Source organism: Balaenoptera ricei, chromosome 15, assembly GCF_028023285.1.
Source record: "Balaenoptera ricei isolate mBalRic1 chromosome 15, mBalRic1.hap2, whole genome shotgun sequence".
Taxonomy (NCBI): domain Eukaryota; kingdom Metazoa; phylum Chordata; class Mammalia; order Artiodactyla; family Balaenopteridae; genus Balaenoptera; species Balaenoptera ricei.
Genome location: NC_082653.1, coordinates 7,919,560 through 7,933,014, shown reverse-complemented (window position 1 = coordinate 7,933,014; position 13,455 = coordinate 7,919,560). Strand labels below are relative to the sequence as shown.

General features: G+C 42.0%; 1 protein-coding gene across 1 annotated transcript in view; it reads left to right on the top strand.

Annotated features, from left to right (window-relative positions):
• The first annotated feature begins 3,014 nt into the window (after positions 1-3,014).
• DOK5 (docking protein 5) overlaps positions 3,015-13,455 on the top strand; it is a 153,551-nt gene continuing 143,110 nt past the window's right edge. Inside the window, exon 1 of the mRNA XM_059896161.1 lies at positions 3,015-3,417. Within this exon, the coding sequence (XP_059752144.1) occupies positions 3,352-3,417 (66 nt within the window). The 5' untranslated portion in view covers positions 3,015-3,351. The remainder of the gene's footprint in view (positions 3,418-13,455) is intronic.

Below are 13,455 nucleotides of genomic sequence, written 5' to 3'. Positions count from 1 at the left end.
ACTAGACCCAAGGATGGACACCATGTCCACAGCTGACCCACCAGCTTGAGTCCCTGGATGACCTTTTGAGACTGAGCTTCCTATCTGCCCATCTGGATTGTTCCATGAGAGATAAATAAACTTTTACCCAATCTAAGTCATTGCATTTTGGGGTCTAATTGTTACACCAGCTTCTCGAGTATTTATAATGTAATAGGTTCCTGGGGTACTGGATAGGGGGGTCCAAACAGTACTATCAGGATTGGGTTTGCGTCTCCTTATCTCTTGGCTTTGCTTCTTCATGTAGCCTCCCCTCCCGAAGCTCCTGGGCTCCATGCATCCAGACTCTACTTCAGCCAAACACAGTATGAACCTTTGGCCCAGTATTCAGCAAAAGTAATGTAATTAACTCTTAATGCACCGATTTAGGTCATGTGTCCACGTCTAAACCAATCAGTACGTTTGAAGGAAGGCATGTACAAGGCTGCACACCTGTACTGGGAGCAGGGGGTAATTATACCCCAAGTGACAATGGTGACCACTATTGGAAGAAGGGAATTGCATGCTAAGGAAGCAAACAAAAATGGATACTATAAATATGAAGTTCTAAGTGTTAAAATTGAGTTAAAAACAGGGATTGAAATAATGAGTTTTCTATGTCAGACTTAACCTCTAGTGAAACCGAATTGTGTGTGGCTGTGTGTCTGTCTTACACGCATAGTTGTGGGAGTTGTACACTGCACAACTCTATAAGCACTACTTACATCGTGTATCTCTGTGAATTAGTCCTTTCCCCTCTGCAACAGTTGTGTATGCATATTTTGGACAAGTGTAAGCGGCTGTCTGTCCTCTGAATAGTAGAGCACAGTTTGTGTATTTTGCATGTATATCAGTTTGACTTCACCCAAAACAAACAAACAAAACCATACACTGGATTCAATCTTGCAGTTAAAAAAGAAAAGCATTTGTTTCTTCACATCTAGTTTGATATTTTCTAGAGTGATTCTAGTTTGCTCACTTCTAGCTAAATTATTTATGGATATTGATTGAACTCAACATTAATTATCAAAGGATGGATTTCTCAGCCTCACCATTTATGTATTTATTTATTTATTTTTGGCCACGCCACGTGGCATGTGGGATCTCAGTTCCCCGACTAGGGATTGAACCTGAGCCCCCTGCATTGGAAGCACGGAGTCTTAACCACTGGACTGCCAGGGAAGTCCCTCGGTCTCAGTTTTTGTCAGTAATTATTTCTGTTACCTTGAGCCATTCACTCAAGCTCCTTATGCATAAATTCTTGAATTCTTGGTTTCTATGCTACTGTGGGTTTGGTCTACAAATGGTGTGTTGGATAAATGCCTTCCGTGAACATGTCTATTTCATGGCAACCATGGATGGTATTTTTTTTTTTTAAGTTTTAAACCTTCAAAAAGAACTCTCCAAATGATATTTTCAATCATTTCATCTTCTTTTGGTGAGAGATTTAAACTTAAAGCATCATTTTCATTGAATGACAACATGATGACAGAGCTAATGGTTTACTATGTAACAAAGAGTTCTCCCTGCCAGAAGATTTGCTTTTTGATTGTCCCAATTTAGCCTCAGTTCCCTTATGACACATTCTTGGGTGATTCTCTTCTTTAACTGACACCCATCAAACCAAGATGACTAAAAGCTAGTGTTCCCAGTGAGAAAGGAAAGATTCATATAATCTTAGAGTTGAAAAGCCTTTGAATGTCATCAGGTCAAAGAATCCTCTAAATAAAGGAATCCTCTCCTCAATAGCTCTGACCAGAGGTCACCCAGCCTTGGTTTGGTCACCTCCAGTGAACAAGAATTGTCAAATTTCTGATACCATCTTTGCCTTTGTGGACAGTGCAAGTGATTAGAAAGATCTTCCTTGGAAACCACCTAGTAACCTCCCTCCCCCATGACAACACTGTATAGGACAGTGTTTACCATCCAGTGTTTACCAGAGCTGGTGTCACACACACCTCCTTTCCCGTGGGACCTGGGGCAAATCTCTTAATTCCTCTGAGCTTCAGTTTCTATAAAATGTGGATGATAGTACCTATCTCATTTTTCCTTTAACAGGATTAGCACAATGCCTAATGCCTAATGCCAATAAATGATAGCCGTTATCAACTCAAACATGTTTCAGGAAGGTAGTGCAGCCAGGGGCAGGTGAATGTGAAATCCGGTCTCCCTTTTATCATATTCTATAGGCAGCATCCTGCAATGGCTATGAACATGAGCTCTATTGCCAGGCTAGGGAGGCATAAATATGGTCCTGGTATTCACATAAGGGGGGTGGGTACCTCATAAAGTACAGGGGAGTTTAAATGAGCCCAAGCTAAGGGCTTAGAGGGTGCCTGACACTAAGGATTTATTCGGCACCTGCTCTGGGCCAGGCTTTGTTGGTACAGGTACTAATGAGGCCAAGGGTCAGCCCCTGGGAAACTCACAATCCGGCGGGAAAGACAAGCTCAAACAAGGAAAATGATACCAACGCAAGGGCTGGGTCCAGGATGCCAAGGAAACCCGAGGAAGCATGCAGCTTAAGCCAGGGCAGTATCCCTCCCCTCATATGCCAAGGTCAAGGCAAACCATGGCAACACCACTCCCCAGACACATGCACGACAGAGGCAAAAGCCAGCCCTTCTCAGGGCAAAGATGGGGCTGAAGGGAGAGGCGGGGTAGGCGGCGTCTGGGAAAAAAGTGAAATTTCCTCTCCATCTAAAATAAGCCCAGAGCCAGAAGAGACCGAGCGTTATCTCGGCGGGTGTGGGCGAGGTGCGGGGCAGGCAGCGGCAAGCTCTGGGTCCCGGAGGAGGGTCGGGGTCGGGACGAGAATGGGGCCGGGCGAGGTGGGCGGGAGAGGAGGGGAGGGGGAGGGGGAGCGCGTCCAAGTGTGTCTGCCTGCGGGTGGCCACCGCCGGGCGCCGGCCCCGCGCGGCTCCTCCTCCTCGCCCTCCCCCATCCCCCCTTCCTCCTTCTCTTCCTCCTCCTCCTTCTCCTCCTGGGCCCCGGGAAGAGGCTGGGCTGGATCCCAGCCGCCGCTCCTCCTCCCGGCAGGCTGGCTGATGAGTCAGCTGACGCCGGCGCTCCAGCCTCGCCTCGCGGCGCTGCGCTCCCTGCGCTCCCCCAAAGTGGCTGCAAACCGGCCGCCCACTTTCAGGTTTTGGGGGACGGAGAAAGTGATGTGCGCCTTCTGAAGCCACGCCGGGCCGCAGCCGTAGCCGCTTCACCTTGTCAACTTTCTCCTTCCCCACCCCAAAGCCTTCTCTTGACCCTGGCCTCAGCCCTCCCCAAAGCCACTTAGGGTGCGTGCGCTTGGGTGAGGTGGGGGGTTGTCACTGGCTGTCCGGGATGGCTTCCAATTTTAATGACATAGTGAAGCAAGGGTACGTGAGGATCCGGAGCAGACGCCTAGGGGTAAGTATCGATCCTTTTTTTTTTTTCGCCCCCGCCCCCCGTTCACCGGTTCAATTGTCTTTATCCTTAGCCAGCATCCCTGGAGGGTGGAAGGAGATTCCCGGCAGCGCGCCGGAGAATTGCTCTGTGGTTTCTCAGCCTAAGCCCACATCTCCTGGGGCTGCCACTGTAAGGCCGGGTCTAGGTATGTAATGGATCTATCTTTATCTCTCGGATGACTTGGCCTTCTGATGGTGGCCCCGTGGTCGGCTTCAGTAGCCACTGGAGCCCGTCCACTGGAAATAAATATTTCTCGGTAGCCATGGGAGTTAGAGCTGAGAAACCCGGGCGGGGTTGCTGAGCCCGCCGGATGCACCCGGTGCCCCTCTTCCCACTCGCCGCCAACTTAACTTTTCCGGGGGACGGATGGACTGGTTGAGGAAGGGCAGACGCTCTGAGTGTGAACAAGGTCAGGGACCCTCTGACCCCAGGGAGAAGTCTTTTCGGACTCCGGGTCTTGGACAGTGACCCACCCCTGGCCCGGGTGCTGGCAAAGGCGGTGTGGGTAGGTTCCATCGTCCTGAGCCTGGGTAGTGGATTTATTGCTGGAATACACACCGGATGCCCACTGGAGGACTATTTAGGGCGGAACATAATACCTGGCACAGAGCAAGTGCTCCCTCCCTAAATATGTACTAAAAGGAAGAATGAATGAACCAGAGGCTACTTGTCCCGGACCGGATGTTGGCCCAGGGATGGCTCCTCTCTTAAAACCCCCTCTCTTTTGCCCTTTTCCCCTTTACTCTTCATTGATGGACTTCAGAGAACTCATTCTGCTTCTCTTTGGGCTTGAGGGATGGCAAAGGAATTCTTGAGGGAGGTGGAGGACACTGGAATGATTTTTTTTTTTTTTTTAAATTTCAAACTACCTCATTTCTCTTTGCCTTGTGTCAAGTGCTGTTGCTGTTTTTGTTTATTGTGTGCTTTGGGGCGAGGGAGTTTGGGGAGAAAAGTTTACTTTCCTAATGTCTGAAAAAATAATGTCAGTAATGATGAAGAATGGCCACAGTGGGAATAGAGTTAATAGTAATAAATTGAACATCTTTCTCCACAAATACATGTCATTGGCACCTTTCTCTTATTTGGTCTTTGGACTTTTTTATGTACCAGATAATTTTACTAAAAATTGAAAGGCAATTTCACAGTGTTAAACAGTTAGGGAGGAAAACCTGCTGATGGGAAACATCTGTAATTATTAAAAACTCTTACCTGATTTGTTTTGGTCCTTTTCTTCCTTCCTTCCTTCCTCCCTTCCTTCCTTCCTTCCTTCCTCCCTCCCTCCCTCCCTTTCTTTCTCTCTCTCTTTCTTTTTTTCTTTCCCTGCTGGTTACCATGTTTTAGCAACTAGGCCCCATGTTATAGTGAATATATAAATATATAATTAGAGAGAAATGTGACAGAACTAACCAATCCCTATCAACCCTTAGTTTCCTTGGTTTTTTTTTTTGCTATGCAAATATTCTCATCAAGGGGACCAACTATTGTTAGGGTACTTAACATAGTGACTTCCATGCAAAGGGCAAGAAATAAGAGGAACTTTATATTTTTTATAACCTTATGGGCCAGCCGAGTGTTACAGTTTTAAAAGGAGCATTAGAAAACACCATTCTAATTTTAGATTTACTCCATCATGTCAACTGAGGAAATTGATAAGAGACATCCATTCTGTGCTAGAGAGCATTCCAATAGAAAGAGGACATGAATTATTAATACACAAAATGTGAATTATTCATAAGGATCAGAGTTTATGCCAAATTGTGACACATGGTGATTTATTTGAAAGACTAGTTACCATAACTTTCTAGTTTATAGTAATTGAGACTTTTTCCTGTAATATTACTGACACTGTATCGTCCCGTGTGTGCCAATGTTTACAGACAGATATTTGAAGCAGAAGGAAAGGAAATATAGTTTACTTTGTATCCCTTTATATTTTACAGTATCTTGGATGCTGACCAGAAGTGTACTTTCTCAGGATTTATTCATTGTGTCTGTGTTAACACTCAAGTAGATTTTAGAATATTTATTGAATGATGGTTATTGCTCATGGAGAGAAAAGGTCAAAAATATAATCAACAAAATCTGGTTTTATTTGTTCAGTTTGATTTTATCACCAGTTAATTTTCAAAAAGTGTCCTAATGATATAATTTATTTGTATAAACTGAGGAGACTGATTACATAATTGTCAGAAAGCACTGCAAACTAAAGTTTTATAATGGAGGCGTCAAGAGGAATGCTTCAGGAAAATGGCACAGGGACCCTCCGTCCAAAGTAAGAAATGTTAGTGGTATTAGTCTAGGCTGCAGATAGCCTAGAACAGCACGCAGCACGTGCAAGTCTCAAAGAGTCGGAGGGCTTTGCGTTAGGTACACAGTAGGCGCTCAGTTAGTGCACATTGAACATGGATTGAACTACAGAGTGAAGGCCTGACTTTGCAATTCATAAGCCCCTTGAGGAACTAATATGACATGGTGCTTTTATTAATGGAATTCAGACAAGTGTCTGTGGATTAGAACCATGTTTGGGGGGGTTTATAATTAAACAAGAAAACAACATTTCATTGTAAGCAGCTGGTGTGCCAGGGAATGCCCCCTCAGATTTGATAAGCGGAGAAAAGAGAACAAATCCTCCTTCTATTACTCGTTAGCTCTATGACCCTTGACCTCTCTTGGCCTCAGTTTTCTTATCTGTACAGTGAACACTATTTAATGATGCTGTGAGCATTGGATAAGATAATATTTATGAAAATGCAGTGAAAGCATACAGCATTGATTCTGATTTCATTATTTCTTTGGTGTAATCAGAGATGAGTTAGGACTGGTGGAAGGATATAGGAATGATTGATTTTTTTTTTATCTTTCTATCTAGATGTGTCCAAAGGCATAAATGTTTATGCAGCTCTCGAACATTTTCATTGGATGCAGTTTTTTACAAATTATATACATGTAAGTGATTTTTCAGTGAGGCATGAAATAGTCTAAGACCATCCCCATTCAGATGGGTTGCAAATAAGTGGTCACCTTTAGTTGAGATACTAAGCAGCTTAAGTGATTAAGCAATCAAATATTTGTAGACTTGCTTTTTTCTATAAACATCAAAAAGCTTAAAGAAATTCAATTCATTTAACTCAAAAGTCTCAGTGTCTTCACATCTTTATTCTCCGGCTTCATCATCCGTTGGTTCATGGAGGTGTCAAGCCGGGCTCTGGGTGCAATACTTTTTCAGGATAATGTAGATGTTGCTGTTTTGAGGGCTGGGGAGGGGTGTGTCTATAATTATCTGGCAAATCCACAAAAGACACTAAAAAATGTATTCTTAGAGGAATGGTGAACTAGGCAATTTGCACGTCATTAACCTACCACGTGGCTTAGATGGCATCATATAACTGCCCTCACTTGGTTTCTTCCTTTGCAACGGAGAGGATTTCCCAGTCAGTAATTGCCATGGCTTGTCCACCCTGCAAGTCTCAGAGTTTAAACGCACACCTGTTCACTGTATCTCCATGCAGTCCCCCTCTATTACCCGACTTTCAATAGCATCTCAATGCTCTTATGTACCAAGGACCTCTTCTCCCGTCTAGCCCGCATCCTCATCTGGACGTCTCCTGGTCTCAGTATGTCCAGCCACCCCTGATTTTTTCATCCAAACCTGCTTCTCCTGGAGTCTGCATCTCAGCCACTAGAGGTCCCAGTATTTCAGTTGCCCTGGTAAAAATCAGTCAGTCAAGCAAGCAAGCAAGCAGCAAACAATAAAAACTCAGCCCCCCTTCTCACTCCCTCCTTGTCACAGCCCCACAACCAGTCCATCGGGAGGTCTTGTAAGCTCTGTTTTGGAAACATGTCTAGAATCCGACTACCTCTCACATCATCTGCCACTGCCGTCCTGGCCCAAGCCCCCAAATATTGTAGAATAATAACCTCCTAATTTATCTCCCTCACTGCTCAAACCACCAAGAGTTATAGCCTTACAGTGGACTCCGAGCCCCTGTGCTGACTCAGAGTCTTTTATTTATTGATTTACCTTTGGCTGCGTTGGGTCTTCGTTGCTGTGCGCGGGCTCTCTCTAGTTGCGGCGAGCAGGGGCCACGCCTCTCTGCGGTGCGCGGGCCTCTCATTGCGGTGGCTTCTCTTGTTGCGGAGCACGGGCTCTAGGCGCACGGGCTTCAGTAGTTGTGGCTCGTGGGCTCTAGAGCGCAGGCTTCAGTAGTTGTGGTGCGCGGGCTCAGTAGTTGTGGCGCAGGGGCTTAGTTGCTCCGCAGCATGTGGGATCTTCCCGGACCAGGGATCAAACCCGTGTCCCCTGCATTGGCAGGCAGATTCTTAACCACTGCGCCACCAGGGAAGTCCCCAACGCAGAATCTTTTCTCTTGCTGTTCCCTCTGCTTGGAATGCTGTTTCCCCACGTTATCTCTTCCTGGCTGGTTCCTCACCTTCTTCAGCCTTTCCGCAAATGCCACCTTCTCATTGAGGCCTTCCAGCCACCCTATTTTATCTCTTCCCTCCTTCTCCCCCTATATTCCTTTGTTTTTTTCTCTCTAGACTTATCACCCCCTCACATACCAGTCTGTATGTTTTACTTGTTGATTGCCTGTATCTCCCAAATGGTATGTGAAACTCCATGAGGGCTGAACCCCAGTGCCTGGAACAGTTTCCAGCATGGAGAAGCACTCGATGAAGATTTATTGAATGAATGAATCCGTCACTATCTACTGGTTTAAGAGCATACGCTCTGACATGAGACTGTTAAAATCCCAATTCAGCGACTGGTTATGTGACTTTTGGTAAGTTATTTAGCATTTATAAGCCTCAGTCTTCTGTAGTAATAGGGAGACTCATAATGTCCACCTAATAGAGGATTCTCTTAAAAGGCTTAACACAATGCTTGACACAGTGGAAACCCAATTAATGTTTATTACTGCTCTCTCTACTACTAGTGCTGTTAGAGGATGGTGACGCTTACATGGTTGTTATTTTCATCTCTTTCCCTGCAATAGCTCTCGTCCTCAAAGACCTTGCTCTTTAGTTAGGAAAACAAAACTTAATATCCGTGAAATAATTAATGTACAAGCACCGATGTTAGGTTGTGGAAGGGATATTTGCCTTTGTAGGATTTTTCATGATGCTTAGATAAATGGCAGAGGTATCAGGACCAGAGAAACCCATCTCCATGTGACTTTGGTTTGAGCAAGCTTATCAGACTAGGGCATAACTGTTAATTTGGGGATCTTTTTCTTGGGTGGCAGAGTAGATTTGAAAAACTGGTTAATTAATGGCCAAATTTTAGGCAGAAATATTGTCTCACTCCTTTGTTTCTCTGTTTCACTTGACCCAGTATGCCAAAGAGGTTTCCTATTTCATTTAGGGTTTTGGATTTATAGATGATCAGGGATCTGTGCATTTTTAATGGTATCGTGGCAAAGTTATATTCATAACATCAAAATCATAGGAATTGAATAAATTCATCATATGCCATCAGTACATGAGTGTATGTACACACACATGCACACAACACATGCAACCATTCAGTAAGATTCATGAAGCATCCTTTTCCTTCCTCAAGGAAGAGAGAGTCTGGGGCTAACTTCCAGTAGTGAAATTTATGGTCAGATAGACTGAATACACTTGCTAAGTATTGCCTAAGAGTGCTCAGTATTTTAGCTCCATTTGAATCAGCTTCCCTGGTTTCCACGTCGGAAGTGCTTTCCAGCTGGTATTTTAGTCATCTTTATTCAATGGTCCTTGTGGATGGTATGATTAATTATGTGTAAAGTCAGCCTTTAATCATCCCCAAAACTGATTTAAGCAAAGAGTGGCCAATTTAGTGATTTTGTGTGTAGACATAAACCAAATTACTTTTGTGATGATTTTCCCCACATCTGCCAATGTATTTTTTTATGATATTCATTAGATTGCTAGAAATATTTATTTTTTAAGCAGCTTTGTAATTTTTGTGGATCATTATCTCTGGTATTTTAAGAATTTAGTTTTCATTTGGGATATATTTGATTTCATTTATTTTATCATGCATCAAATGTTTATTGAGTGAATACTCGTTTTAAGAAGCTCAGGGAAAACCACCTTAAATAAGACAGGTACAGTCAACATCCTCAAGGAATTGACAGTCTATTTTTGGAATGGTATTGTTAACATGAGATTAATATATTCACTCTAGTTAAGGATGAATTAGTTTGAGTAACGGGTCAAATATTGAAGTGAAAAGACATCTGCAGGTATCTCCAGTTTCATTTTCATGAAACGAGGAAGGGGAAATTTGATTTTCCTCTTACTCTAGGAATTTGATCCTAGTTAGGTGGAAATAAAATTTTGGGGGATTCCAAGCCAGGAAGAGATTAGGATGCCTCCCTCCTGCAAACCCCTGTTTCTGTGAAATTCAAAATGAAATTGGGAGTTTAGAAATGCCACAGATACATGTGAATGTTGAAGTTAAAATAGCTTCTTTCTAGAATGCAGATGCCTACATTTTGGATGAGTATCTGGAAGCTGATTTTTTCAGAGCAGTTGGGGGGCTATGTTTATTTTATTAGTGTTCTAAGCCTCTGTTGATGCCCTGGGTCTCAGAGAACATAAATGTTAGCTGTGTGTACTGTGTTATGGATAAGATGCAAATGATTGTTCTCAGGTGACTTCATAGATTTTATGAGATTCTTAGAGAGATTGGGACTTTTGTGTCCCAAACCCTCTCACCTCCCATCCTCCACAATTTCCAAAAAAGTTTAAGAACCACTGTCTCATTTTTTTAAATTAAATTTTTAGATTTTAGGTAATAGTAGGTTCACATGAGGTGTAAGAAGTAATACAGAGAGATTTCGCATGCCCTTTACCCAGTTTCTCCCAATGGTAACATCCTTCAAAACCCTAGTATCACACCCAGGATACTGATACTGGTGCCATCAAGATACAAAGCGTTCCCTCATGACAGGGTCCTTCGTGTTGTTCTTTTATAGCCGCCCCTTCTGCTCCCCCTTCCCACAACCCTAAAGCCCTGACAACCACAAATCTGTTTTCCATTTTTATAGTTTTATCATTTCAAAAATATTATGTAAATGGAACCATACAGTATGTAATGTTTTGGGATTTTTTTTTTTAACTCAGCATAATTCTCTGGAATTGTCATGGTTGTCTTCGGTATTGTGGATATCAAAGTTTCATTCCTTTTTATTGCTAAGTTGTATTGTGTGATATGGATGTTCTGTAGTTTGTTTAGCCATTCATCTATTGAAGGACATTTGGGGGTGGTTTCCAGTTTTAGGCTGTTATGTATATAGGCTGACATAAACATTTGGGTCTGGGTTTCTGTGCAAACATAAGTTTTCATACCTCTAGGAAAATGCCCAGGAGTACAATTGCTGTGCTGTATCGGTAGGCGCATGTTTAGTTTTTCACGAAACCGCCAGACTGTTTTTCACAGTGGTTGTGCCGTTTTACCTTCACACCAGCAACGCGCGAGGGATCCAGTTTCTCTGCATCCTCGCCAGCATTTGGTGTTGCCCCCCAGTTTTTGGCGTCAGTTTTGGTTTAGACGTTCTGATGTGTGTATATTGATATCTCCTTGTGATGAGGAGATGATGATTGACATCTCCTTGTGATGTTGAACATTTTTTCGTGTTCTGATTTGCCATCTGTACATACATTTTGGTAAAATGCCTAGTCAAGTCTTTTGCCCATTTTCTAATTGGGTTGTTTGCTTTTAACTGTTGAGTTTTGAGAGTTCTTTGTATGTTCTAGATATTAATCCTTTTCAGGCATGTGGTTTGCAAACATTTTCTCTCAGTATGTAGCTTATTACTTTAATCCTTTTAACAAGGTCTATCACAGGGCAGAAATTTTTAAGCTTGATGGAGTCCAATTTGTGTTTTTTTTTCCCTTTTGGTACTAATGCTTTGTTCAGCCCAAGATCCCAACTATTTTTTCCTACTTTTTTTCTTTCCTACTATGAATATTTTATAGTTTTACCTTTTACATTTATGTCCATGATCCATTTTGAGTCAGTTTTTATATACAGTGTGCATTTTAGGTGTAGGTTCATTTTCCGCCTATGGAGGTCCAACTGCTCCAGGACCATTTGTTGAAAAGCCTGTCTTTTCTCCATTGAGCCTATTTATATGTATCTATTCCTAGGTCCTCTACTCTCTTCCATTGTTTTTTGTGCCTCCATTGTACAGTGATATGTCTATATATGTCTACATGTGTAGCTGTACAGTGTCTTGAAATAGGGTAAACTGGTTCCTCCCACTTTATTTTTCTTTTTCAAAATTGTTTTAGGTATTTTAGGTCCTTTGCTTTCAATATGAATTTTCAAGTAGTCTTGACTATAACTCCTACAAGTCTAGCTGGGACCCTCCCTCCCTCCCTCCTTCCCTTCCTTCCTTCCTTCCTTCCTTCCTTCGTTGAATTGGTGCATTTTTAGAATAGTCTTGACAATAACTACTACAAATCTTGCTGGGACACTTTCTCTCTCTCTCTCTCTTTCTTTCCTTCCTTCCTTCTTCCCTCCCTCCCTTCCTTCTTTCATTCATAATTGAATTGGTGCATTATTTTTTTCCTTGGTGGACATAGCGTACATTTGGGACTCACACTTCAGTTTGAATCTCAACTTGGCCACTTACTGACTTTGTGGCCTTGGGGAAATTGCTTACTCTTTCCGAAATTTAGCTTCCTCATGTACAAAAATGAGGATAATAATATGCTTCTCATAAAAGATATCAAACTCTTAATCCTGTGCTGACTCACAGTAGAAACTTCATGAAGGTCTGTAATGTTGATTTTTATTTTTTATTGTTAAGAGATTGAGGTGATATTTGTTGTTTGTTGTCTGTAAGAACCATAAACTGGTAGAAATTAATTCACTCGTATCTCAGCAGAAGAGTCACGGCTTTGGTAATGAACAACAGGTAGCACTGTACTTTCCTCTTGCCGTTGACTTTAGCGATTCATTTTTATGACATCGAGTTTATTTAGGAGCCACTGATGAAACACTGTATTAGAAAATACATCGTTGACTATGTTAGCCAAAAATGGCAGACCTTTGATTAAAGATTGACCATCATATTTTTGCTTATGAACTCTAGACGTCTTCCCCAAATGTGAGAATCATGTCTTGAGAGACCATTTTAGGGCAGTAAACAACATTGAATCATAAAATGAGAAAAAGTGCTACTTCTTATTTAACTCAGCTCAAGGAGCTGTCGGCTAGGAGGCCTTTTAATAGAAAACCATACTTAGGTTCAGAGTCTTCAAAAATATCATATTTTATTGTATTCGTTAACATTATATTGTATTACATTTTACATTTACCTTCAAGTGATACTGGTTTTCCATTTAAGATAAGAATATATAGTTCCTCTTTAAATAAATTTATTTAATTTAAAAAGCGAAGTTTAAAGATAGATAATTAACACATAGTGCAAGTGTTACAAAGAAGCAGCAAAAACTGTTGGGGTAGGTGGTGGAACTCAGATGCAGCACAAATCCAAATGGTGGGCTGTGCGTGACTGAAGTTTGGGAAACACAGGATGATTGTACTTACCTTTTTAAGTGGGTTTTGTGAAAAATTCTTTACTTGTAGCTGCCGTATGGCTTGATTTCATACAAATATATTAAAAATTGGGTTCTAAGAAAAGATATCCCATGTACTCAATACCATCCTCTAAGGAACTTCCGTCTGATACGACTATGGGAGTGTGTGTCCCTTCCCACCCCCAACTCCCCCAAACCCACAAAGTTGTCTCAATTTGCCTAAGTTTTTATTTTATCTTCCCTTAATTCATTTATACAATGAATACTTTAGTGGTTAATAGAAAGAGAAATTAGGCTATCTTATGAATGGACTACTAACTCAAATTAAATTAAAACACTAGCTTGAGTTCAAAGCTTTTACTTACTACAAGTTACACTATTCAGGAAAGCGCTATAGTCTTAAAATGCATTTTATTATCTTAATACCACATATTAACTTAATAAAAGAAAATTATTTCTAAA